Consider the following 27,847-nt stretch of genomic DNA (forward strand, 5'->3'; position numbering starts at 1 on the left):
AAAAGATAGTTTCTGTCCTCAGCTCAGGCACCCTGCAGCCTCCTAATCCATTCACCCAGTCACCAAATGTACTGAGCGCCTACCATGTTCCAGGCACTGTGTCTCCACTGCCAAATAGAAGTGACTCCAAGCCCTCTGACAAAGGTATTCTCCCAGCCATGGTCCTGCCAGGTGAAGGACCAGGGCCATGATCCCACCTTATTAAGCACAAGTACTTGTCACTGCCATCACTGTCAAGTAACTAGATGTCTGTTTCCCTGCCCATGACCTACAGGTTCTACCTGGAGTGGTTATCTTCCTGTCTCCTAGCATAGCCGGCCAATTACCTGTGGCCCCACTGCTGTCAACAAATGTTTTGGGTCCCCAATGTGGGGATCCACCTTCACTGCCATGTGTAGGAGGACCTCCCTATCTACACCCCTGAGTGGGGACACATCTCCTGCCAAGTTCCCTGCGCTCTCTCTCTGTAGTAGAACTGTCTCTTTGTAAACTGGGAGCCACCTCCTCCCTGTGTCCCTGCCCCAGTGGTGTCCCCCTTGAAGCTAAGGGATGTTTGGCACCTCCTTATTTAGTGTACTAGCCTAGATCCCCCAGGTGAGGGGCAAGTGGCTGAATCCTGAGATGGCATTTTTTCTTTCCTTCTTCCCTTTGTTATTTATTCAATTATTTAATAATTATATTTATTCATTTGCTAATTTTATTATCAATTCATTTTATTCACCCATGTCTTTATCTAGCCCTCCCATCCCCTCCTGGTAGGAAGACAGGATGTGGCAGCACCTCCCCCACCCATGCCAACTCCATTGGCAGCAATACTGGAGCACTCTCCCTATCTAGAAGGGGCAGAAGGGTCACCTGAGGTGGAAGGAGGGGGGACTGTTCTTTTTAGTTTTTTCCCCCTACTGAGTTTGCTGTTGGTGCAAGAGTAAGGGGAGGGTTCAAGGTATCTGAGCTGGGGAAGGGCAGGCTCGCCAGCACCTCTGCCTTCTCAGGGACAAGAGAAATCCCTTACCCCACCCATGTGTCTCCATGCCTACAGCATCAAAGAATGTGGGGCAAGAACCCCAAATCTTTACCCTTGGGTGAGTAGTTCTGGGGTACTGGGTATGTGGAGAAATGTTATAATTGCTTCAAAACAGCTGGGTTTAAAAAAGAAAATAGAGACACTCATTTTGGCTCCTGGTTTGTGTGTGGGAACAAAGTGGGCCTGAAGGAATTTCTGCATGCAGAAGGCAACTCACCCTGCAAGGCATGAGATGGCCCTGAGAGCAGCCAGAGAGTGGTCTGCAATCCCAGAAGTGGTTGTGAAGACAGTGATAAGATGTGCTCCCCAGCATCCATCTACCCAAGCTCCCCCAAAGAGTGGTGCTTTGATAGTACTATTAGTTACAATGAAGAGGTAGCACTCTTCTCAGAAGATAATCAGGTTACCATAAGGCCACATATGAGAACAGCAGGCTGCATGGATATGAAATATTTCTAAAATGATGATTTTGTGGAGATCAGATGTGACTGTCCTGTTCCCTTCTCCCCTGCCTCCGGGCGTGGGAAGCCTGGGGAAATACAATTAACTGGTTTAGCTAGGATTAAAGTCTCAGAGCATCTTAGGGTCCAGCTGAGAGCACTGGGTGCAGGCATTGTATGACTGGTGCTGCCTGATGGCCAGTGCTTAATTGGACAGACTTTCAGGGCCTGCATGAAATGGAGAGGGAGAAGGGACCCTGGAATGAGGCTAGATGGTAGATGTGGCCTCAGGTAGGAAGGACTGGGAGTAGAGAAGACAGATGAAGGGCGTGGGGGTCATGGAATAGAGGAAACAAGAGGAGGGAAGGGGTCCAGAGCTGGCTGAGTCAGAAGGAACAGGCATCTCAGGATATGCTTAGCACCCGCATGATGTTGGTATAGCCCGAACCAGGTCGCCAGCCTGTCACCACGATCACCAGGTCCCCAATACGGAGGAAGCCACGGAGCTTTCCTAGGGGAGGGGAAGATGACAATCAGCCACTGAGGGACCCAGGTCAGCCCTGTAATGAGAACCAGCCACCACCTTCTACCTCATCAAGGCTACCCAGTAGAGACTGAGAGGCCTGAGGCAAACTCTACAATATGTGCCACAGGTAGCATCACAAGAAATACGATCGCTGCAGTATATTAGAACTGCAGGTGTGTCCATGGATGGCATGGGGAATGTTGCTAAGCAGCAAGTCTGTCCACCTGTGTTGCTATGCCAATAAGAAGAGGTGGGGTATGATCATAACCAGATTTTGGGTTTTTTGTTTGTTTTTAAATATATCTTTATTGATTTCAGAGAGAAGAAGGGAGAGAGAGAGAGACAGAAACATCAATGATGAGAGAGTCATTGATTGGCTGCCTCCTGCACGCCCCCGACTGGGGATCGAGCCCACAACACGGGCATGTGCCCTGACCAGGAATCAAACCTTGATCTCCTGGATCCTAGGTCAATGCTCAACCACTGAGCCACGCCTGGCCGGGTATAACCAGTTTTAAATTAGATTTTAGTACCAGCTGCAGGGGACTGGGTCCCCTTTCTCCTCTCACCTCTCCTTATATCACACCAGGCTCTGGCCACTTGATGCAGGCAACAGCTGGGTTGACTTTTTAGGGAAGGCCCTGACCTCTCTCCCTCTGCCCTCTTCCCCCAGCATCTCCCATGGAGGCCAAAACATCTCTGAGTCTTAGTGAACCTCACAGAGTAAATCTAGGACAAGAGGATAGAGGCAAGGCTGTTTGGGTGTGGGAAGTGGGGTTGGGGGGCTCATGACACAAATCCAGGGGTGGGTGGGGAAGAAGTCTAGATGACTTACCACTTTCAATGCCAAATTGAACCCGGCGATCCACATCATCTGCCCAGATGGCCTCTTTAGGTTCACGGTAGAGCAAGGGGAAGACTCCTCGGCATAGGTGGGCCTGTCGGGCAGCCTGGGCGGAGCGGGTAACAGCAATGACCGCTGCCCGAGGTCGGTACCGAGACAGAAGGTGGGCAGAGCTGAAGGAGACAGAGAAGGTCAGCCCAGAACGTGAGAGTGCTGAATCAGGAAACTAGAGTTTGGGTTCTGTTTCCAGGTGTTACCAACAAGCTATAAGTCCTAGTTCTATGGGCCTTGGTTTTTCTCACCTGTAAAGTGGGTATAAGAATGCCTGCCCTTCTTACCACACAAGGAAGATATGAAATAATAAAGGACACATCAAATGAAATAGTAAGGAAAAGCCTCTTTAAAAAACAAAACCCTTCTGAGAAGATACCTTTATAGTATAGTACTTAACTTGCAAATGTCTCTGGTTAATCGTCACAAGCCCATGAGGAAACTGAGGCTTATAGAACCTGGGTGACTTATCCAAGGTGTCATTTCAGAGCAAAGACTTGAACTCAGATATTCTGGGCCCTTCTGCAACACCCCAGCAGTGTAAGGCTTTGTGGGCTAAATGCAAAGGACTTGCTTCTGAGCCCTAGGAGACCAAATGGCCTGGAAATCAATGCTCAGTGATGCCACCTCTCCCTCAAGGCCCCTGGAGCTCACTGGCACAATTCCTGGTGTGCTCTAAGAACTGCCTCTCCTGGCCTCCAGATCTCATAGCTACCTCTTCTCTTGCCCCAGAATGATACTCTTCATCTCTGACGACACGACAAAACCCAAGCCTGTGGCCCATCCCAGCCTGTCCCTGACCCAAAGGCTTGTCTTGGTGTTCTCAGTGTTCCCCTTACCGGCCAGTTGTGGTCAGCACAATGATGGCAGCAGCACAGCACTTGAAGGAAGCTTCCACAGCACCAATGGCAGTGACTTCAGTGGGATCACGGCTCAGTGGTGCTGCCCGGCGCAGCTCCTCGAACAGCTGCCGGTGGTACACTGCAGCCTCTGCCTCCCTGGCAATCTGCAGGCATCAGGAGGTCAGGCTGGGCAGGGGCACTGGGGTCTGGCAGGGATTTGGCTGTCCAGCCCATCTGCCTTGTATTATGAGCTCCTACCGCGTGCTGCATCATTACAGCCTCCACAGGAAAACTGCCTTTGGCAGTTTCCCCCGACAGCATGATGCAGTCTGCACCATCCAGCACAGCGTTGGCCACATCGCTCGTCTCTGCCCGGGTTGGCCGGGGCTTACTAATCATGCTCTCCAGCATCTGGGGGACATCTGGATGTCAGAGCTGTAGGAGTCACACTCTGATCAGGGAAGCTACTTCTCTGACATCCACACTCTCAGGGTCACAGTCACAGACTGTGTGATCCTGGCAGTTAAGACTCCTCTGAAAATGGAGGTCACAGTATCTCTTCCTGACTTCACTGTTTGAGGATGAAACACTGGACAGCAAACCGTAGTATAGACTTAAGGTGCCAGTATTCACCCTCAGGTGTCCCCAAACCCACAGAATGCCCCAGCCCTCTCAGGCTCACTCCAGACCTGCGTGGCACAGACAACTGGTTTGCCCGCCAAGTTGCAACGTCCAATCATCATCTTCTGAGCCAGGAAAACCTTCTCAGCTGGGATCTCGATGCCCAGGTCACCCCGTGCCACCATGATGCCGTCGCTCACCTCCAGGATTTCATCAAACCTGGGCGGTTGGGGGAGTCAGGGCTGGGGAAGAGCCAGGAGATGCCAGGGAGAGGAGATGGGAGAGGAGAAGAGCTACGGGGCTGGTTAAGGGCCTGACAGGGACAAAGGCCAAGCCTCACTTCTTCACGCCTTCGTGGTTCTCGATTTTGCTAATGATCTTGATGGCCTGTCCTTCGGGCCCCAGAGCAGCCCTCACTGCAGCCACGTCGCTGGCTTTCCGCACAAATGAGGCAAAGACGATGTCTACGCCATGCTCCACCCCGAAGCGCAGGTCCCGGGCATCTTGCTCAGACAGCCCGGGCAAGTCCACCTGGGCGCCCGGCAAGTTCACGCCCTTCCTGCTGCCCAGGACGCCGCCATTCTCCACCTTGGTCTCCAGCCCCTCCGGGCCTGCGGGCATGGAAAGAGCCAGCCTGGGTCAGGGGTGAGGCCGGGGCAGAGTCACGGCCTACGGAACAGGGGCTTGGACCCCTCAAGAAACTGGGAGCCAGTCCTGTTCTATCTGTCCGTCCGCCCCCGGCCTGGGCTCGCCACCGAATAGGCACCGGGTGGACGTCTGTGGAAGAAACGACTACCCCGCCAGTCCAGCCCCAAGCCAGGGTGAGCCCAGGAGTCTGGATGCTGGGGGCTCCTGGAACGGGTGGGGAGGACGCCGCCGGGGAAGGGGGTGCACAGGGCAAACGCGGGAGCTGAACGGGAGCGCGCCCGGCTCCGCGCGGAGGGGCGGGAGGCGCGTCCGCACCGATTTTCTCGACCTTTAGGGAGATGAGCCCGTCGTCAATGTAGATGTGGCCCCCCACCGGCACGACCCTGACGATGTTGGGGTAGTCCACCCACACGGTGTTCGCGTCCCCCCGCGTCCGGAACGCCGGGTCCACGGTCACCAGCACCTGGGAGCCCTTGACTAGCTCCACTTCCGCTTCCGGGCCCTGGGGGCGGAGCCACGAGTCCTGAGCCCGCCCCTCGCCGCGCGCCGTGCGCCGCGCACCGCCCCCTAGGCCAGGCCTCCGCGCCCCACCGCCAGCGCCTCTCACCCCCTGTAGAATCCCAGTGCGAATCTCTGGTCCTTTGGTATCCAGAGCAATGGCCACCGGGCGGTAGCTGAGCGGGGAAGATGCAAAGCTCTCCACCGCCTCCCGGATGTTGGCGATGGACTCAGCGTGGTACTGGGGACAGAACCGAGTGGGGATTTCAGGCGGCGGCGGCCAGGGCCCGGGGGCAACCTCTAGCCCCGCCGCCTCCCGCGACCCCTTCCCGAACCTCGTGTGAGCCGTGGGAGAAGTTGAGTCGCGCAATGTTCATCCCGGCCTTTATCATCTCCTTGAGGCGCTCCACAGAGCGAGACGCCGGCCCTGGAACCGGAGATCCCGCTCAGACAACTCTCTCCCCAAACCCGAGAGACAACCCAACGCCCCCCCGCCCGGAGACGCTGCGCGCCACAGAAGTCTTGTTACCTGATCTTTATTCCCTCATCGACCTCTGCTCACAAGTCAGAACTCCGTTCCCCCCTCTCCAGCCAACACTTCGGGGAGTCAGCACTGGGGGGGGGGCTCGGAGGGGAGTATCCGCAGCCAGGCCTGAGGGTAACCACGTCTGCAGTTGTGTAAGTGCTGCAGCGTGGGTGTAACCCCAGCTATGAGGGGGGTACAGCAGGGGATGGGTGCCAGGTGAGGGCCTTTGGGGTATGGGGCTGTAAAGCTGACAGGCCTCATTTTTATTGAGGAGAGTCGAGTTCTACCCCATTTCTGCTCTGCTGACTGGAGCTGTGTAACTGAGTCAGCTGGCCAAGCTCTCCAGCCCCTGCCTGAAGCCAGTTCTTCCACTTGGGCATGAGGTCTCCTCCTGCTCACCTGCTCAAAGACTTCTCAGACTCACTTGCTCTTCTTTCCCTTAACAGTAGATGTCTCATTCTCTTCTTGATCATTTCACCTTCACTCCCTTGGTGGTCTCAACTAGTTTTGCGGTCTTAAGTACCATCTATATGCTAACAATTTATATCTCCAATTTCATATCGAAATTTATATCTCCAATTCAGACCTCTCTCCCAAACTCAGAGTCGCATATATCTGACTGTCTACTCTGTATCACACTTGAATGTCTAATATGCCTCTCAGACTCAACTTTCCCCCAACTGAACACTTGATCTCCTCCCCCCAAGCCTCTCTACCACAGTCTTTCCTGGTAGTTGACAATGAATGCATCCTTCTAGTTCCTCACACCAGAAAACCTGGAGTCATCCTTGACTCCTGTTTTCATCTTCATTCCCTCCCACATCCAACCCATCCGGAAATCCTTCAAAATGCATTCAGAATCTGATCACTTGTTTTTTTAATTTAAATTTTCTCTTTTTCTTTTTTTTTTTGTTGTTAATCCTCACCTGAGGATATTTTTTCCATTGATTTTTAAAGAGAGAGGGAGGAAGGGGGAGAGAGAGAGAGATCGATGTGAGAGAGACATCAATTGGTTGCCTCCTGCATGCACCTGGACGAGGGCCAGGGATCAAACCTGCAACTTAGGTACATGCACTTGACTGGAAATTGAACCCTCAACCCTTTGGTGCATGGGCTGATGTTCTAACCACTAGGCCACATTGGCCAGGGCAAATTTTATTTTTCAATTACAGTTTACATTCAATAGAATCTGATCACTTCTCACCACCTCCATTGCCACCACCTGGTCTGACTCAGAAATGCTGCAGGAGCAGCCTCCACCCCACCTCCAATCTATTTTCAATACAGCAGCCAGGGTGGTTCTATTAAAACATAATTAAGAGTATGTCATTTCCCTGCTCAAAACTCTGCAGTAGTTTCCCATTTTACTCAGAGGAAAATTCAATTAAAATTCTAAAAATTCTACTAAGCCCTACATGATCTTCCCCTCCCCTGCAATCCCTTTATTTCTGCTACTCTTCCCCTTTGATGGTTTCCTTGACTTGATCCAGCCTCCTTGACTTGGGGTCAGCTGACCGCTGTTTCCTCTGCTTGGAACTCTCTTCCCCATACATCCTCATGGCTCATTCTCTCATCTCCTTCAAGTATTTTTGCTCAGGTCTAATTTTCAAAATAATGGCTCCTCTGACTTTCTCTTTAGGACAGCAGCCTGCCTGGCATCTCTGGTCCCCTCACCATGCCCTATTGTTCTTTTTTCTATAGTATTGATAACTTTCTAACATACTAAATAAATTATTGTATTTGTCATTAACTGTCTCACCCAGCTAGACTGTCAGCTCCTCAAGGGTAGTTGACAACACAGATCTTTGTCTATTTATTTCACTGATCAACTCCCAGGGCCCAAAACCTTATCTACCAACTGCTCAGCAAATATTTGCTAAATGAATACCTCTGTCAAGTCTCAAAGGAGACAAAGGATGTGGAAGCACCTTGAAAAACACCCAAGGAGCCCTGTGATACTATGGGGGATGGAGGGTGCTTACCAATGGTGGCAATGATGCTGGTACTGCGAGCAGCCAAAGGCTCTGAGTCGATGTCCAGGAGGCAGAGGTGTTCCAGGAAGGTGTCTGCCATCGCAGCTGACAGCTGCTGCCTCTGGAAGAAGGCAGTGCCCAGCTCCTGGGTCAGTTGGGCCACGCTGGCCAGCCGTAGGAACGCCGCTGGCCCTGCAGTAGAAGGGGGCTGCGTGAGCACCTACCTCTCCTCCCTTTCATCTCAGCACACCCTCTCTTCCTTCCCTCACCTCTCAAGTTTTTGTGGGCCCCTTCTTATGAGCTGGGCATTATACGTACATTATCTTACATAGTCACAAGGATCCTACCAAGCAGGCACCATTAAATACAATGATCCCCATTTTACAGGTAAGGCTGAGAAAGATTAAATAAATTGCCCAGTAGCATATAACTTCTAAGTAACAGAGATGGGATTCACATCCAGGTCTGACTAACTCCAGGCTCAAGTCCAGCTATCCGAAACCTCGAAACTCCCAACTTCTTGCCCCTGAGCTGCTGACTTCCCTCAGCTCCAGCTCCCCCCTCCCCCCAGGTATCTAGTTCACAGTAGCCCTTCATTATCCAGGCCCAGAATAACCCAGTTCCCTTTTCTAAGGTCCCTGTTGTCTTCCAGCTGCTGGCTTCTCCATCCCCTCTGAGTTTCCTCGGCCCCTGCCATGCTAATCGGGCCTTGAGGTCCCTGTAGCTTGACTGGGGCCAGGGGGCCAGTCCGGCGGTACCCTCCACGGCCGCGCGCGCCTGCCGGTCTCTGGTGATCTTCTCCATGCTGTCAGGCTGTCAGAGGTATGAGGCCCAGCTGTGCTGGGGAGCAGCTCTGCCTACTGGTTAAAGTGTCACCAGTGTTTCCCCCGTCACTGGAAGCCCTGTGCACCAGGAGTCAGAGTCCAGGAGCTGTGGGAGTGTGCCATGGCTCCCATGCTGCAGGCTCCACTCTGCCTTCCTTCTAGGGGCTGGGAGAAGAGGCCCAGACCAGGGTCCCCAGCTTAACACAGGGGAGGCCCGATAAACACAGACCGTCCCAAAAACCCTCCTAAAGAGCAGCAGATACCCATCGTTTGCACCCTCCACCCCCACTCTTGATGTCTACCCTCATCTTCCCCCTCTTTTCACTGTCTTCTGTTGACCCTTGTACCTCTTGGAGCCCCAAGCAGGATGGACTTCGCTAAGTCCCTTTGGGACCTAGAGATCCAGGACCAAAGCTGCTGTGTGTTTTCATCCTCCTGGATCGACATGCTTCCAAAGTGTGGGCCGGGGCTTCCAAAGCGTGTGCAGAGAGAGGGGGAGAGGGTGACAGAACTGTTGGTCTTATCTAGGGGAGCCAGAGAGAAGAAAAGGGACACACCCTGTAGGCCCCCCTGCCCCCCTACAGAGTCCCTCCCCTAGACCTACTGGCTCTCTTCCCTTGTCTTCTGGCATTTCCCTTCTCTCATCCATATTTCCTGATAAATTTTCAATCCATTCACTTGTCATCAACCTGAATGGAGATTTTTTTTGGCCAGTGATATGGCCCCTGGGAAGCAGGGGATTTAGGGTAAGGACTGGAGCCTGAGGAGAGGGGATGGGAAATAGGAAGCCCTGTGACAGAGTGGTGGGAAGGCCTCTGGTAGCATGCTAACACTGCCTACCATTTGCTCACTGACCACCCTCCAGTATTCATTGAGCACCTACTCTGTGCCAGGGCCTGAGGATACAGTGTTGAGCAAAACAGACAGGGCCTTGTCTTTCTATGGAATCTACAATATGGTGGGGAGACAGACTATAAACAAGTATCGGACAAGTAAATCTATAACTACAAACTGCATAAGTGCTATGATGGAGTCGACCAGGATGCTGGAACACATAAGACAATGGGAGGAGGGACGGGGGTGTATTTTAGATTACTTGGTCAGGGAAGGCCTCTTTGAAGTGTTTAAGCAGAAATTTGAATGATGAGAAGGAACGAGTGGGGACAATCTGGAGCAAAGAGTTTTCTGTGGGGTTGGAAATAAAAATGCCAAGGTTCTGAGGAAGGAAAAAGCCTGTTGCAAAGGAGAGGGAAAGCTGAAATGAGGCCATATGTCTGGAGTGGAGGGGCATAGTCTCTGGTGAAACATAGTCCCTGTTTGGAGAACTAAACAGGGCCTTGGAGGGCACTGGGTTTACCCAGGGGAGTGACATGACCCAACTAATGCTCTAGATCCCTCTGGCTGATGGGTGGAGCATAGAAAGTAGGCACATAGAGACCAGTGAGGATTTTAGGAGTAATCTAGGTGGGAGGTGATGGACTAGGGCAGTGGCAATGGAGATGAAGAAGGGAAAGAGATATGAGGTGTATTCATGGTGGGTGACAGTGATGCTGAGAGAGGGAGACAGGCTTTCGTCTCCTAAAGAATGGTGCTGAGGGGCCTGGCATGAGTAGTTGGGTACATGGTTCTGCCACTCACTAAGACTAGGGAAGGAATAGGCTTGCGGGGGAAAATATTCAAGGCTTCAGTTTTACACAGACTAAGTTTGAGATGTCAGTTCATCATTAAAATCCACAGGCAGACAGTTGGATCTGTTCACCAATGCCTCTTGTACACCCTCTCCCTTATCATCATGACAACTTGGAAGATAGGATTAGCAGCCTGATTTTCAGATGAGCGAACCGAGGCGAGCAGGGTGAGCTGGGCATCTTCTGCTGCCATTCCAGATCCTTTCTCTACTCTTCTCCACTCTGCCCTGGAACCAGGAGGCTGAAGGCCTTGCCCTGTGGCTTCTGTGGGGCTTGACTAATGGAGAAGGGCACCAACAGGAGATGAGACAGAGGACAGGGAATCTGGGCATTTACCCTCTCCCACCCCTGCAAGGTTGCTGTAGGTCACAGCTCCTAGCAGTGTCCCTCTCTTTCTATGTCCAAGAAACCATTCTTGGACCCTGAGGGTGGTAACTAAGCCCATCTGAGGTAATGTACTATCCCTCACGTTTTACCCAAGCCCTGCGCCCACCTTTGCATATAATCCTGTTATAAAATACTCATCAAATTATCTAATTTGAGAGAGCCCTTAGTTTCCTGATGGAACCCTGCCTGCCACACTTGTCTAGGGCTAAAAATCTTGTCAGTGGTGGAGCTGGGATTCGGGCCCAGAAAGTGTGGTCCAGAGCCTGGGCTGTAACCACTGAGCTCCATTCCTTCCCTCTCAGGACTATTTCATTGGAGGAGACGGGGAGAAACCTCAGACTCTGGTTGAAGAAGAAATAGGTTAGATAAAAGGAAGGACTTCCCATAGAGGGAATGAGCTTGGGATCCTAGGCTTTGTATACAGAAAACAGAACAAATAAAGATGAACAAAAGTTGTAGCCAGAGGGAACATGATAGACTTCAGGGACTGGAGAGGGACATGGGATCTTGGCCTGGCAATTTTAAACTGATTCTAGGACAGTTGGGAGGACAAGAATCCCAGAGATTCAAGTCCCAAGTTGCCAACAGGAAATAGGGGTTGGTGTCCCAAAGCATCCCTTATCCTATCCAGCAGAGGGACAGAAGCTTTGACTGAAATCAGGTCAAACAGGGGAAGCAGTCTGGCTGACCCTGGGTCCACAAGTGACCATGTGAGATAATCTGCACTTTGTCCCAGGGTCAGGCAGCCCTGAACGGGAGGCATGTGGGTGAAAAAACAGGGAGGAAGACAACAGGCCTCCAAACAGAATGGGTGAATTCAGCTTTTCAGGTAAGATCTCTCCCCACTCCCACTCCCAAACGCAGGTACTGTGACATTCTCAGACACATACTCATGTGATCGCCAACGTGACATTAAACACACATAGGCACAGACACAAGCATGGAGCCAGCTCCCACCACATGCCCTGTCCAATGGCAGACTCTGAGGGTATGAGGTCACCAACGTCAGATTCCTGCCCAGACTGGGGAGAGACAGGAATGCTAGCAGTTAGGTTTCATAAAGTGTGTTCGATGGGGTGATAGAGTTGTGTTCAGGACACAGAGGAGCACTAGGAAAAAATGTGCCTTGTGAGTGAAGGGGAGATCAGGGTGGCTTCGCAGAGGAGGTGACACCAGAGCTGAACAAAGTCAAGGACAGGGCATGCCCAACTAGGGACACATGCACATGCATGTACGCACACACGTGCGCACACTCAAACACTCCCATTCCATCCACGCACACACATCTAACACACACAGTCTATACACTTCAAGCACAAGTTCATACAACACACTCACAATCACACAGACTCACCAGAACCTCCCACACTTTTTCTCACAGAGACATACACATGCATGCACATGCATGCTCGTGTTCTCACACAGGCACACAAAGTCCAGGCTAGGTCCTCCAGCCTAAGGCGACTTTTGTTCTGCAAACCATCTTGTGCCGACCCAGCCTCGCCCAGGGAAAGGGCCTCCGGCCGGCCGCCTGCAAGGGGCGCCCGAGAGCCGAGAGAGGCCGCGGGGCGGGGCGAGGCCCGGGCTCCTGGGCCCCCGAGGCCACTCGGCCGCGCCCACGCCCCGCTGTGACGCCGACCTGGGTGGAGAGATTCTGAGCTTCAGTTTCCTCATCTGCAAACCGAAATAAGAATCCTAGGGGAGGGAGCAGTGCGACACTGTCGGCGGGCTTGCTGTGCTTGCTCCCTGGCACGCTGGGTGTAGCCCCTGCCTCAGTAATCGCCTGCGGGGCCCTGCGAGGCCCTGCGTCTGTTTCCAAAAGTTCCGTAGAATTTGTTCGAAATGCATTTACACTTATTCGAATGGACTTTTGCACAATATACACAATTCAGAGGTTCAGGGTGCAGGTGAAGCGTTTCTCCCTTCCCAGCTTCATCCCCTTCCCCGACGCTCAGCTCCCCCCAGCAAGTTATCAGAATTTTGTGTTCTCCCAGAAATAGACAATGCAGGAATAAACAATATATGATCTTTCCCTTGTTAGTGCAAATGGCAGCATGGCACTATATATTCCAGTTTACGCTTTTCCCCCCACTTAGGTCCCAGACTCCTTGCTTATGAAGAGTGGCCTTTATTTTGCTCACAGCTTTTGCAGTGGATTTCCTGAACTGAACCCTAACTTGCATGGGGAAACCATACAAGTTTCTTTTCCTTTTTAGAAAAAATTGTGGTAAAATAGCCTTGGCCAGTGTGGGTCAGTTTGTGGAGCGTCATCTGGTGCACTGAAAGGTTGCTGGTTTGATTCTGGATCAGAGCACATGCTCGGGTACCCCCTCCCCTGTCCCTGGTGGGGGGGTCAGGGCGTGCAGGACACAGCTTCTATTGATGTTTCTCTTTCTCTCTCCCTCTCCCTTCCTCTCTCTCTTTTCTCTCCCTCTCCTTTTTTCTCTCTTTAAAAATCAATAAGAATTTTTTTTTAAATTTCTAAAAAAAATTTTTGTGGTAAAATAGAAATAAGATAAAATTTACCATTTTAACCACTTTTAGGTGTACAGTTCAGTGGCATCAAGTACATTCACACTGTTGAGCAACCATCACCACTATCAGTTTCCAAAACTTTTTCATCAACCCAAACAGAAACTCTACCCTTTATACATCAGCTTCCCGTTCCTCACCCCACCCTCAGTCCCTGGTAGCCTCTGTCTTACTTCTCGTCTCTCTAAACTTGTCTGCTCTGGGTACCTCATGTAAGTGGAATCACACAGCATTGTCTCTTTGTGACTGGCTTATTTCACTTAGCACAATGTTTTCAAGGTTCTATTGTAGCATGTATCAGAATTGTCTTCCTTTTTAAGGGTGAGGATTGGCCCTTCTTAGGGAGAAGTGGGTGACTTTTGGGCAGGCAAGGGGTTTCCTGTAACAATGCATCTCATGATATTTGTAAGGACTATTTTAAAAAAGAACAATGTACAACCAAAGTCCTCAGCCACATTGTAGAACTTTGGGGATGCTCCCTCCAACAGACTGCTGTCACCTTCACCGTTCCAGTTTAAAAATCCTGACTCAAGCACAAAAAATATTTTTTTGAAACAAACAATCAGACAAAACAAATAAAGCCATGCCAATCTCGTCTCATTTTCTGCACAAGTTAGGTTTTGCCAAGAAAGGGTGAAGGGGTGGAACTCATCACACTCTTGCTTGCTGACCCACATCTTCTGGAAGGTGGACAGGGAGGCCAGGACGGAGCCACTGATCCACGCAGAGTACTTACTATACTTGCACTCAGGGGGTGCAATGATCTTGATCTTCACCGTGCTGGGAGCCAGGATGGTGATCTCCTTTTGCATCCTGTCGCTGATGCCCTGGGCACATGGTGGTCACACCAGACAGCACTGTATGGGTATAAAGGTCCTTACAGATGTTGACATTACACTTCATGGATGCCATAGGATTCCACTCCCAGGAAGCAAGGCTGGAAGAGGGCCTGGGGCAGTGGAACCGCTTGTTGCCAATGGTGATGGCCTGATGTTGGGGCAGCTCACAGCTCTTCTCCAGGGAGGAGCTGGAGGCTGCAGTGGCCATCTCCTGCTCGAAGTCCAGGGGGACGTAGCACAGCTTCTCCTTGATGTCACACGTGATTTCCCTCTCGGCTGTGGTGGTGAAGCTGTAGCCATGCTCTGTAAGGATCTTCATGAGGTAGTCTGTCAGGTCCTGAACAACCAGGTCCAGACACAGGATGGGATGGAGGAGGGTATACCCTTCAGAGATGGGCACAGTGTGGGTGACCCTGTCACCAGAGTCCATCTCAATGCCAGTGGTATGGCCAGAGGTGAAAACGGACATCATGGCCTGGATGGCCAAGTACATGGCTGGGGTGTTGGAGGTCTCGAACATGATCTGGGTTATCTTATCACGGTTGGCCTTGGGGTTCAGTGGAGCTTTGGTGAGCAGGACAGGGTGCTCCTCAGGGGCCACACGCAGCTCACTGTAAAAGGTGTGATGCCAGATCTCTTCACTCTTTTGATAGTGTCCTTTGATGCACAAAAGTTTTTAAATTTTGATGAAGTTCAATTGATCTATTTTTTCTTTTGTTGCTTATGTTTTTGGGGTCATACTTAAGAATATATTGCCAAATCCAAGGCATGAAGACTTACTCATGTTTTCTTCTAAGACTTTGATGGTTTTAGCTTTTATATTTAGGTTTTAATCCATTTTGAGTTAATTTTTGACTATGATGTGAGGTACTGGTCCAACTTTATTATTTTGTATATGGAAACCCAGTTTTTTCCAGTACTATTTGTTGAAGAGACTATCCTTTACCCATTGAGTGGACTTAGTATTATCTTTGTCAAATATCTATTTGCCATAAATGTATGAGTTTATTTCTGGACTCTCAATTCTGTTCTATTGGTATATATGTCTATCCTTATGCCAGTACCACATGGTTTTGATTACTATAATTTTGAGCTAAGTTTCAAAATTGGGACATGTGAGTCTTTCAATCTTGTTCTTCTTTATCAAGATTATTTTAGCTATTCATGGCCCCTTGCAATTTCATATGAATCTGAGAATTGGCTTTTCCAATTTTTTTATCAAAAAATTCTACTGAAATTTTGATAGGGATTGTATTGAATCTGTAGATTGCTTTGGATGCTATTGACATATTAATGTGGGATGTTTTCCAGTTACTTAGGTCTTTAAGGTTTTTCAGCAATGTTTTCTAGTTTTCAGTGTACAAGTCGTTCACCTCCTTGGTTAAATTTTATTCTTAGGTATTTTATTATTTTAGATGCTAATGTATATAATATTGCTTCTTTCATTTCCTTTTTGAGATTGTAGAGACACAACTGCTTTCTGCATGTTGTTTTTGAACCTGCAATTTTGCTGAATTTGTTTATTAGCTCTAGTAGCTTTCTTGAGGATTTTCTTTTTCTTTCTTTTTTTTTTCAAATCCTCACCCGAGGATATTTTTTCCATTGCTTTTCAGAGAGAGTGGAAGGGATGGGGAGAGAAAGGGAAACATTGATATGAGAGAGACACATCGAATGGTTGCCTTCTGAGCCTGCAACCCAGGTACCTGCCCTTGACTGGAATTGAACTCGAGCCCCTTCAGTCTGCTGGCCGACGCCCTAACCACTGAACAGACTGGCTAGGGCTTGAGGCTTTTCTATATTCAGAATAATATTGTCTGTGCAATACAGATGTTTTTACTTCTTTTTCAATTTGACTTTTTTATTTCTTTTTGTTGTCTAGTAGCTCTGATTAGAACTTCCAGTAAATGTTGAAATAGCAGTGGTGAAATCAGGTGAAATCAGGTGAAATCCTTGCATAATAATAATATATATATATATTTTTTGCACAATTATTTTTGTTCCATAATGACAAAATTCATTTATGTCCTAGATGGTTTGGAGTTTCAGGCATTTCTTTTTTTTTTTTTTAAACCCGATTTTTAGAGAGAGAGGAAGGGATAGCGAGAAACACATCAATATGAGAGTGAAACATCGGTCATAGATAGCCTCCTGCACGCCGCCTACTGGGGATCAGCCCACAACCCCGACATGTGCCCTGACCAGGAATTGAACCAGCAACCTTACCCTGCAAGGGGCGATGCCCAACCAGCTGAGCCACACCCGCTGGGGCTCAGGCATCTTGACCTCATGGGTCAAGTTACTGACTTTTGGGAGACAACTGGGTCAAGCTATGGCGAGTGTAGGGTCGGTGAGGCTTCTAGTTTCTGCTCTGTGTCTTATTTTTCTTCAGCCCTTAAAGTACTTTCTATACATTACCTCATAGTATTGCCCGCTTAAACAGATGAGGAAAGCCAGTTTCAAAGAAGCTAACTGAGGATCAGAGAGTTAAACGATTTGCCTAAGTTAGAGAACCAACATGTGACAAAGCTGGTCTGTCATTCAGTTGCCCAAGAAAATAACGAAAGGTGAAACGTACAGTAAAGGCAATAACTAGGAGCCAGACTTGCAGGTATTCCCACCCGGTTTCACATCTGCCACTGCCGCCTCCTAGGCATCCCACCCCTCACACCCGCCTCGACGTCCCACTCCTTTAATGTTTGGCCCTTGGGCGCAGCCCTCCCATTGGCTCTCGGTTATAGCGCCACGCTCAGACGAGGGGAAGCAGCCAATCAGGACGACTCGTTCCCGCCCACTCAGCTCGCGCTAGATTGCGCTGTCGCCGTCCCTCCCGCGGCATGCCGGGAACTGTAGTCTAATAGTGCATTTCTGTCCTTCGTGAAAGAAGATCGAGAACTACTAGACCCAGAGAGCTGAGTGTGGAGCGGGTATAACTTTAAGACGTACCCCACCGACAATCCGGGCCTGGAACCGGCATCGTGGAACAGGTAAGTGGTTGCGGGCTGGGGCCGAGGGCAGGGTGTAGAGACTCGGCCTTATCTCTGGAGCGATACTTTGAGGCACAGGAGTCCGGGTCTGTAGCGACGGTGTTCTCGCGTTTGGGGGGTGAGGAAGCTCCCGAGCTCTGTCATGTGCTTTCCTGGCACCTCCCCAATATACCCGAACCAGGTTTGCTTCTCTCTGCGAAACCTCCTCACTAGCCCAGTGTTGCTCCTCGGGTCTCCGCAGTCCCAGCGCTCCCTGTGGGTACTGGGACGCCTGGACTCAGAGCCCCAGACCACTTGGCCGTAGCACGCAGGGGTTCCGGCTCCTCATCTTGGGGCATCTCAGAAAATCCACACCCTTCTCCCCGCCTACCTGGGGAGACCTGGGTCCTAGATTTGGCGCAGCCACTGCCTATGTATCTTCCTACTTCCTAGAGCCTCAGTTTGACCTTTGTGAAATAGGGTGTCTGAAGGGTCTTTGCGGCCCCTAGTCCTGAGGAACTTTACTCTGGACGCTTCCAGCTGTACTCCAGGATTTGGGGGAAGCCAAGAGAGTAACAATTCCAGAGGCTTCCTGGAGTAGTTGATTGTTGAGAAGAATGAAGTTAGGTGGCATTAAGTTCTTGCCATCTTAAGTATGATCAGTTGAGTCTCAGCCACTCGGTCATACTTTTTGTTACCCAATTTTCTTTCTTTTGTAAATGCCCAAGCTCTGCCCAGGAGAGGGCAGGCCCAGGGCCTGGAGGTAAAAAGTTGGGGGTGGTAGGGGTGACCTGGGGAGCTGCCACCATGCATCTGCCTTTGGTGCTTGTCCCTGCAGGGAGTGCTTGGTGCCTCCTGACAATGCCATCCCTGTCCCCATGATGCCCCCGTCTCGCTGGCTGAGATCTATGGGGGTCTTCTTGCTACCAGTCCCCTGCTGGGTGCCACTGGAGAGGTGGCTGGGTCCCCTACGGCAGCTCTCCCTGGTGCACCGAGGCTCAGTCCTGGGGGCATGGCACAGTGCCCGCTGCTGGTGCCAAGTGTGGACAGAGGAGCCTCGGTGAGTGTGTTGGGGTTGAAGGTCTTTGGGGAGGGAAGCAGCTGATCAGGTTTCTGACTTGTCCTCCCTCTCTTTAGAGTACTTTATTCCTCACATAGAATGAATGGAGACCAGAAATTGGATGTTTATGACCAAAAAAAGCAGAATTTCATGCAGCACTTCTCCCAGATCATCAAGGTGCTGACTGAGGATGACACGGGTTACCCAGATACAGGAGATGCTATTGCCCGGCTCAAGGAGGTGAGGGATTTGCAACTTGAAGGAGTGAATTTTTTGCCACTCTGTGTATGTGTGGGATCCAGCAATGTGTTTGGGGATTTTTGACAGGTGTGGGGGCAGGTTTTCACCTCAGTGACTCCAGCTCTGCGGGGCCTGTGCCTGGATAGGTATGCTTCCTTATCACATCAGTTCGGCCTTGTGGTTCTGGTAGGCTGGCCAAAATGCTTTGCATGGGTGTAGGCCCCTGAGGGTGAAGGCCTTGAACCTGATAAGTCTTTGATTTTGTTGAGAAAGGAAAGTAGGTGTCCAGAAATCTTAAGGTGCTACCTTTAAAGGGATCAGGGAGGAAGGCAGTCTGAGGCAGGCCTGAGTGAAGCTTGTACTGTATATCGTCAGAAGCCTCTGCCCTGGGACAGGAACTATTGCTGGGATACTTATGGTGCCTAATTCTTTTATTCTTTTGGAGTATTTAGTAATTCTTTTGTAAATGCTGTTTCATTTGTCTGAGGGGAACCAAAGAAGAGAAGGTTTGTCTACACTGGGATGGAGATTGAAAGGGAAGGCTTTCCACTGAATTAGATGTGGTTGTCAGCAGGTGGCAGAAGGCAAAATGAGCCGGAAGAGACCAGTGCAGGATTGGGGGATGGGTCCCCCAGCCTGGGTCTTCTCCAAGCTCTCCTCTGACCAACTTTGAGGGGTGGGGCTTGTCTTCAAAAACAGTGAGAGGCTTTTCATTTACAGATAGGTTAAATTGTGGGTAGGAGAAAGTGGCTGGGATAGGAGGTATGAATTGTGAGGGTAGTCTAGGAGAGGTGGGATGGAGCTAGAACCTGAAAAAGAGAGACCTGAGCATGCCAGTCATTCCTATAACATGAACAGAGTTTTCCTGGGGCTTGGGAGCAGATTTTAATCTGCACTGTTAAATTTAAATATAATGTAGAGAGAGCCTGGGGACTGGGGAACTCTTCTGTGTTCCAGGACTTAGGGGAAATGACCAAGAGAGTAGCAATTCCAGAGGCTCCCTGGAGGAGGAGGAGTCAGGGTTAAGGAGGATTTTAAAGTTAGATTGTGGATGGAAATAGGAGAGGGCAACAAGAAATCTCAGAGTAGCTGATCTGTGGATCCTGATACCTTGTCCCTCTGGCTTTGCCCTCCCAGGTCCTGGAGTACAATGTCATTGGAGGGAAGCACCAACGGGGTATGACGGTGCTGATAACATTCCAGGATCTGGTGGAACCAGCGAAGCAGGATGCTGAGAGTCTCCAGCGGGCCATGATTGTGGGCTGGTGTGTGGAACTGGTGAGAAGGGCAGGAGAAGAGGTTCACTAGAATGTGGGGGGTGCCTTGGGTGGGAAGGGGAGAGATGGGCTTGCAACTCGTTTCTTGGTTATTTGTTTTTCTGTGCCTCTAGTGTGCCACAGCCAAATTTAGACAGTGAATTACTCCATGGGTTAACAAATGTGGGGAACCTCTTTTGCCAGTAGGTACGTTTTTTTTTCCCCCTCTCAAATATATCTTTATTGATTTCAGAGAGAGGAAGGGAGAGGGAGAGAGAGTTAGAAACATCAATGATGAGAGTCATTGATTCGCTGCCTCCTGCACATCCCCTGACTGGGGATCGAGCCTGCAACTCGGGCATGTGCCCTTACCAGGAATCAGACTGCGATCTCCTGGATCCTAGGTTGATGCTCAACTGTTGAGCCATGACTGGCCAGACAGTAGGTATGCATTTCACCTGTAGGCTACCTGTGGGCCAGGTAGATTACCTATGCCCTTGGAACTGGGCATAGAGGTGTCAACTCTGAGTAGTGACATAGTTCTTCCGGAAGATTATTCTAAAGCAGAGATTGAAAAGTGGCACCCCACTGATAGTTTTTTGAAAATATTTTAAAATTAAGTCTCCTAAATTTAACAAAGAAGAGGTTGCACATAAAAACCCAAATTTCTAGTGTCACTTGGAAAATTGCTAGATCTGGGTCAAGATTCCCTATTGCAACAATTGGCCAAAGTTGAACTGAGGTCACTTCCCCAAGACGGAGCATTGGCTCTCTTTTGTGGGTCTGTCTCTCTCTGCTTTGCTGCACTTCTCATGTTTCCTTGTCTCTTATGCCCAGCTCACTTGGCCCTTGAAGGTGTATGGTTTGCAGGCCTGGCCTAAACAGTGATAGGAGGACTGGATGCTGGGTGGGGTGCAGTGAGACCAGAAGGGAAGATGCTAAGGACTTGGTAAATAAGCGATTATGCTGAGGCTCCTGGCCTGAGGAAGGGAGCACCTGGCTTGGGAGGAGTGGTGATAAGCTCAGAGTCAGCCACTCTGAAATCTTGGTACTGGCTGAGCAGGTAGAGCTGTCTGTCCTGTGGGTGTTGAAATTCTAGACTGGGGCTCGGAAGACAGGGCCAGAGAATGGGGATTTGCCTTCAAGGAGGTAAAGGGACAATGGCAGTATTGAAGGACAGGGCCCTGGGTGACAGAGGTATTGCTGTAGGGATCAGGAGGGGCTGAGGAGCCCATAAACTTGGAGGCAACAGGCAAGGAAGGTAGGAAGGAAGGGCAGGAGGACCAGGGCAAAGAAGAGTAGCTGAGCTGTCGGCCATGGGAGGTGAGAACTTGAGGCCCAGCAGCTCACCTGTGGAATCAGTTCTTATTGAAATGCTGTCACTTCTCTAAGAAGCCATTTGAGCTGTGCACCATTATTTTTACTTGGATGGTTTTAGTTATAATTTCTGCTTCTATCTTTCTATTTCTACCTCATCTCCGTCAATCTCTTATTTTTCTATTTCAGCATTTACTGTCTAAAAACAAGGACATTTGCCTATATAATTACAATACCATTATCATATATGTCTTTGTTTGGGCTGCTACAACAATACCAGAGATTGGGTAGTTTATAAATAACAGAAATGTATTTCTCGTAGTTCTGGAGGCTGGGAAGCCCAAGATCAAGGCACCAGCATCGTGAGGGAGGGCCTGCTTCTTGGTTCATGGATGGCACCTCTTTGCCATATTCTCATGGTGGATGTGGCTAGGGACTCTGGGGGGTCTCTTTTATAAGGGTACTAGTCCCATTCATGAGGGCACCATTCTCAAGACCTAATCACCTCCCAGAGGTCCCACCTGCTAGTACCATCATCTTCGAGGGTTAGGATTTCAACATATAAATTTTGGGAGATACACCCAGATCATAGCAACATCCAAGATATTTAACACTGCTAATATTACTATACTATAATATTATATATTATATATCTAATGTATAGTACATATTGAAATATTCCTAATGCTCCCTAAAATGTATATTTTAAGTTTTTTTAACATCCAGGATCTAGTCAAGATTCATTGTATTTGGTAGTTTTTCTTCAATCTTTAATCTAGAATAGTCTCTCCATTATCATTGACCTTTTAAAAAGAATGTTTTCATTGATTTTAGAGAGAGGGAGAGGGAGAGGGAGAGAGAAACGTGGATGAAAGAGAAACTTTGATGAAAGAGAAACATCAGTCTGCTGCCTCCTGCTGGGGTTTGAGCCTGCAACCCTACCCAGGCATGTGCCCTGAATGGGAATCCAACTGGCAGCCTTTGGGTGCATAGGATAATGTGCCACCAACTGAGCCACACCGGCTAGGGGTAGCACTGGTATTTTTTGTTGTTGTTAATCCTCACCCTAGGATATTTTTTCCATTGATTTTTAGAGCGAGTGGAAGAGAGAGAAGGAGTGAGAGAAACACATTGATGTGAGAGAGATCCATCAATTGGTTGCCTCCTGCACTCACCCTGACAGGGGCCAGGGATCAAATCTGCAACCCAGGTACGTGCCCTTGGCTGGAAATCAGGCCCGAGACCCTGTGGAACATGGGACAATGTTCCAACTATTGAGTCACAGCGGCCAGGGCTGGCACTGGTATTTTTTAAAGTTTCCCTCTAATAAACAGAAAATGCATGCCCAACTGGCATGGCTCAGGGGTTGAGCATCCACCTGTGATCCAAGGGGTTGTGGTTCAATTCCTGGTCAAGGCACATACGTGGGTTGTGGCCTCGATGCCCAGTAGGGGCCATGCAGGAGGCAGTGCATCAATGACTCTCTTATCATTGATGTTTCTATCTCTCTCTCCCTTTCCCTTCCTCTCTCTGAAATCAGTTAAAAAAAATTTAAATACAAAGCGCAGTTGGGTCAGAATCATTGCTGAGGGGCAGAAACGATTGAGGGAGGCCACAGTGTAAAAATCCTTTGGAGACAATCCTGGTTGAGTAGTACTGGTTGAAACCAGGTGGCCCTTGCAATCACTCTTGGAAGAGGCAGTAGACTGGTGGCTTCAGGGGAACCATGCCACTCCAAATAAACATGATGTAAATAAAATATGTGCCTCCAATGGGGAAAGCCCAGACCCACCTCTAGATGAGGTCAGAGGTTAAGGTGCAGATGAATGCCTTCTTCCCCAAGGACTTGGCCCAGAACAAGAGCAGTGACTGTCATGGCCAGTTTTGTACTGTCTACACCTAAGCCGGTGAGCAGTGTTGGTTGCTTCCTCTGAGCAATGCTGATCCACTAAAGCACGCATACAGATCAGTAGGAGGTGAAGATTTAAAAACTCTGCCTTGGAAAGCCGTTTTAAGGAACCAGAATGTGTTACCTGATGGCAAGAAGTACCATGGGGAACATTATGGTGTTTCATGCTTAGATAAGCATTTATGAGACACCCACTCTGGGTCTAGTGCTGTGCTAGGTTCTGGGAATGCCAAGAGGGCAAACATCATCCCTGCCTCCAAGGAGTTCACAGTCTAGTGGGAAAACCACATTTAGGTTCCTTCAAGTAGGCTGGCACTGAGAAGAGTTAGCTCTTTGCTGATATTTAAGAATGTTTAAAGATGTTTAAGATCTGTGGGTGCAAGTTACCAGGAGTCAGACTTCAGTTCTGTCCGATTATACCTGGACCCCCAACTGAGCTTTCTGAGGTGGAGCTTTGTTCTTGATCACTGGAATGTGTTTCATCATCTCCCTGATAGCAGGGATTGTCTAGGGTTGCTTATTTGGAGATGTCAGGCATCTGTTGCAGTCTCTTACTCTGAAAACAAGGGTGTTTTGCCCTTGCCGGTGTGGCTCACTGGGTTGGAGCATTGTCCTATAAACCAAAAGGCAGTGGGTTCAACTCCTGGTCAGGGCACATACTTAGGTTGTGGGTTCGATCCTTGGTCAGGGTGCATAGGGGAGGCAGCCTTTCAATGTTTCTCTCACATCACTGCTTCTCTCTCTTCCTCTCTGTCTCTCTCTTCCTCTTCCCTTTCCCCTCTCTCTAAAATCAATAAAAAAATATCCTCTGGTGAGAATTCAAGTGAACAAATAAAGCCTGAGCCGAAGAAGTCATATAACTTGCCAGAGTTCCACAGCACAGAACAAGCTCTTAGCCTCCCTACCCCAGCCTTCTCAGCTCATAGTGATTCTCAAAAAAGCAGCTCTGTTGCTGGTGGAAGGGACAGTAATAAGGAGCCCTGGGGGTCTTATTCCACTCTTCCATCTCTTCCTAGCTCCAAGCTTTCTTTCTGGTGGCAGACGACATTATGGATTCATCCCTCACCCGACGGGGACAGATCTGCTGGTATAAGAAGGTAAGTGGGCATGGAAACAGGCCAGAGGGAGGTGGTTCTGTAGAGCCTTTTGGGGTGTTCGGAGTGACAGGTTCTTGGTATGAGTCTAGGCCAGAGACTGATTGCTTGTTTTTCTCTGTTCCCCTGACAGCCAGGCATAGGTTTGAATGCGGTCAATGATGTTCTCCTTCTAGAAGCATGTATCTTCCGACTGCTGAAGCTCTACTGCCGGGAGCAGCCCTATTACCTGAACCTGATGGAACTCTTCCTGCAGGTGTGCGGCAGACCGGGACTCAATGCCCAGAGGCTGCCCGCAGTAGCCTTGGCCTCTCCAGGACATTCTCATCTAGCTGGTTTCACGGCCTAGGAAATACCTAGGTTTTAGTGAAAGTGGAATAAAGCGAGGGAGTTGGGAAGGGTAGTAATAATGGCAAGGAGGGTTCTCTGTCCCTGTGTGATTGGAAGGAGTGATAAAGGACTGTGTGTGTGTGTGTGTATGGGCCTTGAGTTTTGGTGCCTCTCTCCCTCTTGCTGCCTTTTTGACTCTACCCAGTTGTTAACTGGTATGGGATATGGGGCCCAGGATTTCAGGGTTCCCCAGTCCTGGAGAAAGCCCAGCTAATGGGCCATCTTCCCCCTTAGATTTCCTATCAGACTGAGATTGGACAGACCTTGGACCTCATCGCAGGCCCGCAGGGCAACGTAGATCTTGGCAGATTCACTGAAAAGAGGTGAGGGACGGTGGGAACCATATCTGGACAGTGAGGGAGGGCTTCAGGTGGGCACAGCCTTTTTGAGGAATTTTATCTTCTCCTCCTACTTAGGTACAAATCTATTGTCAAATATAAGACAGCTTTCTACTCCTTCTACCTTCCCGTAGCTGCTGCCATGTATATGGTGAGTGAGCCTCCCCACACCTCTGCTGCCCACTAATGTTGGCTTTTGGACAATCTGGTACCCCCACTTAATGGCTGTGTGACCGTGAGCAAGTTATGTATTCTCTCTGACTCTATTTCGTCAGTTGTAACATGAGGATAAAATCCCCACCTCACAGGATTGTTGTAGAAATTAAGTGAGGCAAGTGATATGAAAGTGGTTGGTCCACATCATAGAGGAACAAGAAATCTTCCATCTGAGTATGGATAGGAATGGGGAGGAGATGATCAGGCTGAGAAGACTGGAGTTACAGGCAGTGAGTGGGATTGATGCCTACCTACTCTGACCTTGCCTCTCCAGGTTTCCTTTTCATCCTGAAAGAAGCTGGAAATGGCAAAAAGATTAGGAAGAAGCATCAGTGACCCATGGATCCTTGTGAAATAAGAGTCTGAGGGCCTCCAGAATGGATTAATCTCTGCCTGCAGGAAGGCCTAGCTAAAATTAAGTGGGATAGAGGTTGGACCACCAGTCAGGACTTCCTAGATCAGGGAATCCAGGGATGTCTGAAAGGAGAGCAGAGATTTTGGGACTAAAGTTTGGCAAGACCCTATGGGAAGAAGCAGCCAGGAAAGGCACCTCTGGTGTCTGGCTTATTAATCCCGTTCTCACTGTAGGCGGGCATTGACGGGGAGAAGGAACACACCAATGCCAAGAAGATCCTGCTGGAGATAGGAGAGCTCTTTCAGATTCAGGTAGGAAGCCTGAGGCACTGGCAGAGAACAGGCTCCAACTTTCCTCCTTCCCTGTCTTGGAGCCTCTTCATTTTTCCTTTTCTGCTTCCCTGCCCAGGATGATTACCTTGACCTCTTTGGGGACCCCAGTGTGACGGGCAAGATTGGCACTGACATCCAGGACAACAAATGCAGCTGGCTGGTAGTTCAGTGTCTGCAACGGGCCTCTCCGGAACAGCGCCAGATCCTGCAGGTGCCCAAGAGAGGGTTGTAGATCCCTGAGCTGATAAGAAAGGGCATAGAGCAGTGGTTTTCAAGTGGGGCAGTTTTGTACCCCAGGAGACATGGCAACAGCAGCAGACAATTTTTGTTGTCATAACTTGGTATGTGTAGATGTGCTAAGGTATCTAGTGGGTAGAGGCCAGGAATGCTTCCATACATGTTACAATGCACACAACAGTTTCCCACAACAAAGAATTATCTGGCGCCAAATTTCAACAGTGCCAAAGCTGAGAAACCCTGTGGTAGAGGAAGCTGAGGGCTGAGCCAATATCTGAACATTTGGAATGGGAAAGGGAAAGCTTAACATCTTAGACAATCTTATACACTCAGAGACATTTGAAATTGGAGACAGGAATCAAGTGAATGGCATTGGAGATGTTCTGGAATATATGGATGAGGACTGTGGAGAGGACCTGGGAGCACTAGAGGAAAGGAAACCTATTTTCCTGTCCTCAACCCCTTCTAGGAGAATTACGGGCAGAAAGACGCTGAGAAGGTGGCCCGGGTGAAGGCACTCTACGAGGAGCTGAATCTGCAGGCTGTGTTCCTGCAGTATGAGGAAGAGAGTTACAGACACCTTCTGGATCTCATCGAGCAGTACTCTTCGCCCCTGCCCCCAGCCATCTTCCTGAGGCTAGCACACAAGATCTACAAGCGGAAAAAGTGACCTAGAGACTGCCAGGGTGGGGAGGGGAGGCTCTCAATAAATTATAGTAAATCCTCATTTAATGTTCATAGGTTCTTGGATACTGTGACAAAATTTTGCCATAAGCTAATTGATATAGACGAGTTACGTTCCTATGGCATATTTCTAGTCACAAAAACATCACCAGCCCTGGTCAGTGTGGCTTGGTTGGGTGGAGGGTCATCCTGTGCACTGGGAGGTCATCGGTTTGATTCCCAGTCAGGGCACATACCAAGGTTGTGGGTCTGATGCCTAGTCGGGGTGTGTATGGGAGGCAGCCAATTGATGTATCTCTGTCACACTGATGTTTCTCTAACTCCTTCTCTAAAAAAAAAGAATTTAAAACATTTCCTGGCTGGCGCGCTCAGAGGTTGAGCACTGACCTATGATCTAGGAGATGGTTTGATTCCAGCTCAGGGCCCATGTCTGGGTTGCAGGCTCGACCCCTGGTGGGGGACATGCAGGAGGCAGCTGATCAATGACTCTCTCATCATTGATGTTTCTATCTCTTTCCCTCTCTCTCTCTGAAGTCAATAGACATATTTAAAAATAAAATCAAGAAAATATATTAAAACAAACCATCAAACACTTCTGATATTAAACATTGAAATAAATGTGAGCTATATACACATTTAAGGAATGACTAAAAGCAGGTAAGGTTATTTTCCAACCTTTCTAGTTAAGGGTTGTGGGAGCTCTTACCTAGAGAATAGGGAGCTTATCTGGGCAGCTCAAAGTGGGAGCCAACCCTGGACAGGAGGCCCTTCTATTCCAAGCCCACTCATACCCACAACCACTCAGGTAATTTAGACACACCAATTCACTTCACCTGCATATGTGGGTTGTGGGAGGAAACCGGAGTCCAGAAGAAAATCCAAAGGGAAGAACATGCAAGCTCCACACCGTGGACCTGCCTGGAATCGATTTTCTTTTCTTAACCCTATAAAGAAAAGAGGGTGAATAAAATTATATTATTCCAGGACCTGCTGCACTGTAACCTTGTGGTTCTGCTCTTGTACCAGCCAGGGGTGCAGCTCTGGCCAGAATGGGCAGGGTGGGTGGGGTCGTTCCACGGAACCCAGGACTGCCAGTCTTGACTTCTGGACCCCTTTGCACTAAAAGCCTAGGACATCAAAAACTGCCAGACATGCCCAGCTCGTGTGGCGCAGTGGCTGAGTGTCCATCCATG

General features: G+C 49.4%; 2 protein-coding genes and 1 pseudogene across 5 annotated transcripts; 1 reads left to right on the forward strand and 2 right to left on the reverse strand.

Moving 5' to 3' along the window:
• Window positions 1–688: 688 nt before the first annotated feature.
• PKLR (pyruvate kinase L/R) lies at window positions 689–27,620 on the reverse strand. The gene is made up of 11 exons (XM_087827853.1): window positions 27,488–27,620; window positions 8,003–8,185; window positions 5,830–5,921; window positions 5,604–5,735; window positions 5,312–5,498; window positions 4,689–4,959; window positions 4,417–4,567; window positions 3,986–4,138; window positions 3,725–3,891; window positions 2,826–3,007; window positions 689–1,975 (listed from the first exon to the last, which is right to left on the reverse strand). The coding sequence occupies exons 1-11, from the start codon at window positions 27,546–27,548 to the stop codon at window positions 1,869–1,871; spliced, it is 1,686 nt and encodes a 561-aa protein (XP_087683979.1). The 5' UTR covers window positions 27,549–27,620; the 3' UTR covers window positions 689–1,868.
• Window positions 10,713–17,237, reverse strand: LOC107543730 (actin, cytoplasmic 2 pseudogene; annotated as a pseudogene).
• On the forward strand, window positions 17,172–26,996 carry FDPS (farnesyl diphosphate synthase). 4 transcript variants are annotated; one of them, XM_016221388.2, is made up of 10 exons: window positions 17,172–17,247; window positions 18,364–18,526; window positions 19,664–19,804; window positions 24,025–24,105; window positions 24,236–24,358; window positions 24,727–24,815; window positions 24,909–24,981; window positions 25,635–25,712; window positions 25,810–25,944; window positions 26,440–26,996. In XM_016221388.2, the coding sequence occupies exons 2-10, from the start codon at window positions 18,386–18,388 to the stop codon at window positions 26,638–26,640; spliced, it is 1,062 nt and encodes a 353-aa protein (XP_016076874.2). In that variant the 5' UTR covers window positions 17,172–17,247; window positions 18,364–18,385; the 3' UTR covers window positions 26,641–26,996. The 4 variants fall into 4 exon arrangements, with proteins under 4 accessions (XP_016076874.2, XP_016076873.2, XP_016076871.2 ...); XM_016221385.2 differs by lacking the exon at window positions 17,172–17,247 and adding an exon at window positions 17,549–18,286; XM_016221386.2 differs by lacking the exons at window positions 17,172–17,247; window positions 25,810–25,944 and adding an exon at window positions 17,557–18,286.
• Window positions 27,621–27,847: the final 227 nt, after the last annotated feature.

This window comes from Miniopterus natalensis, chromosome 19 (genome assembly GCF_054644295.1).
Source record: "Miniopterus natalensis isolate mMinNat1 chromosome 19, mMinNat1.hap1, whole genome shotgun sequence".
Taxonomy (NCBI): Eukaryota; Metazoa; Chordata; class Mammalia; order Chiroptera; family Miniopteridae; genus Miniopterus; species Miniopterus natalensis.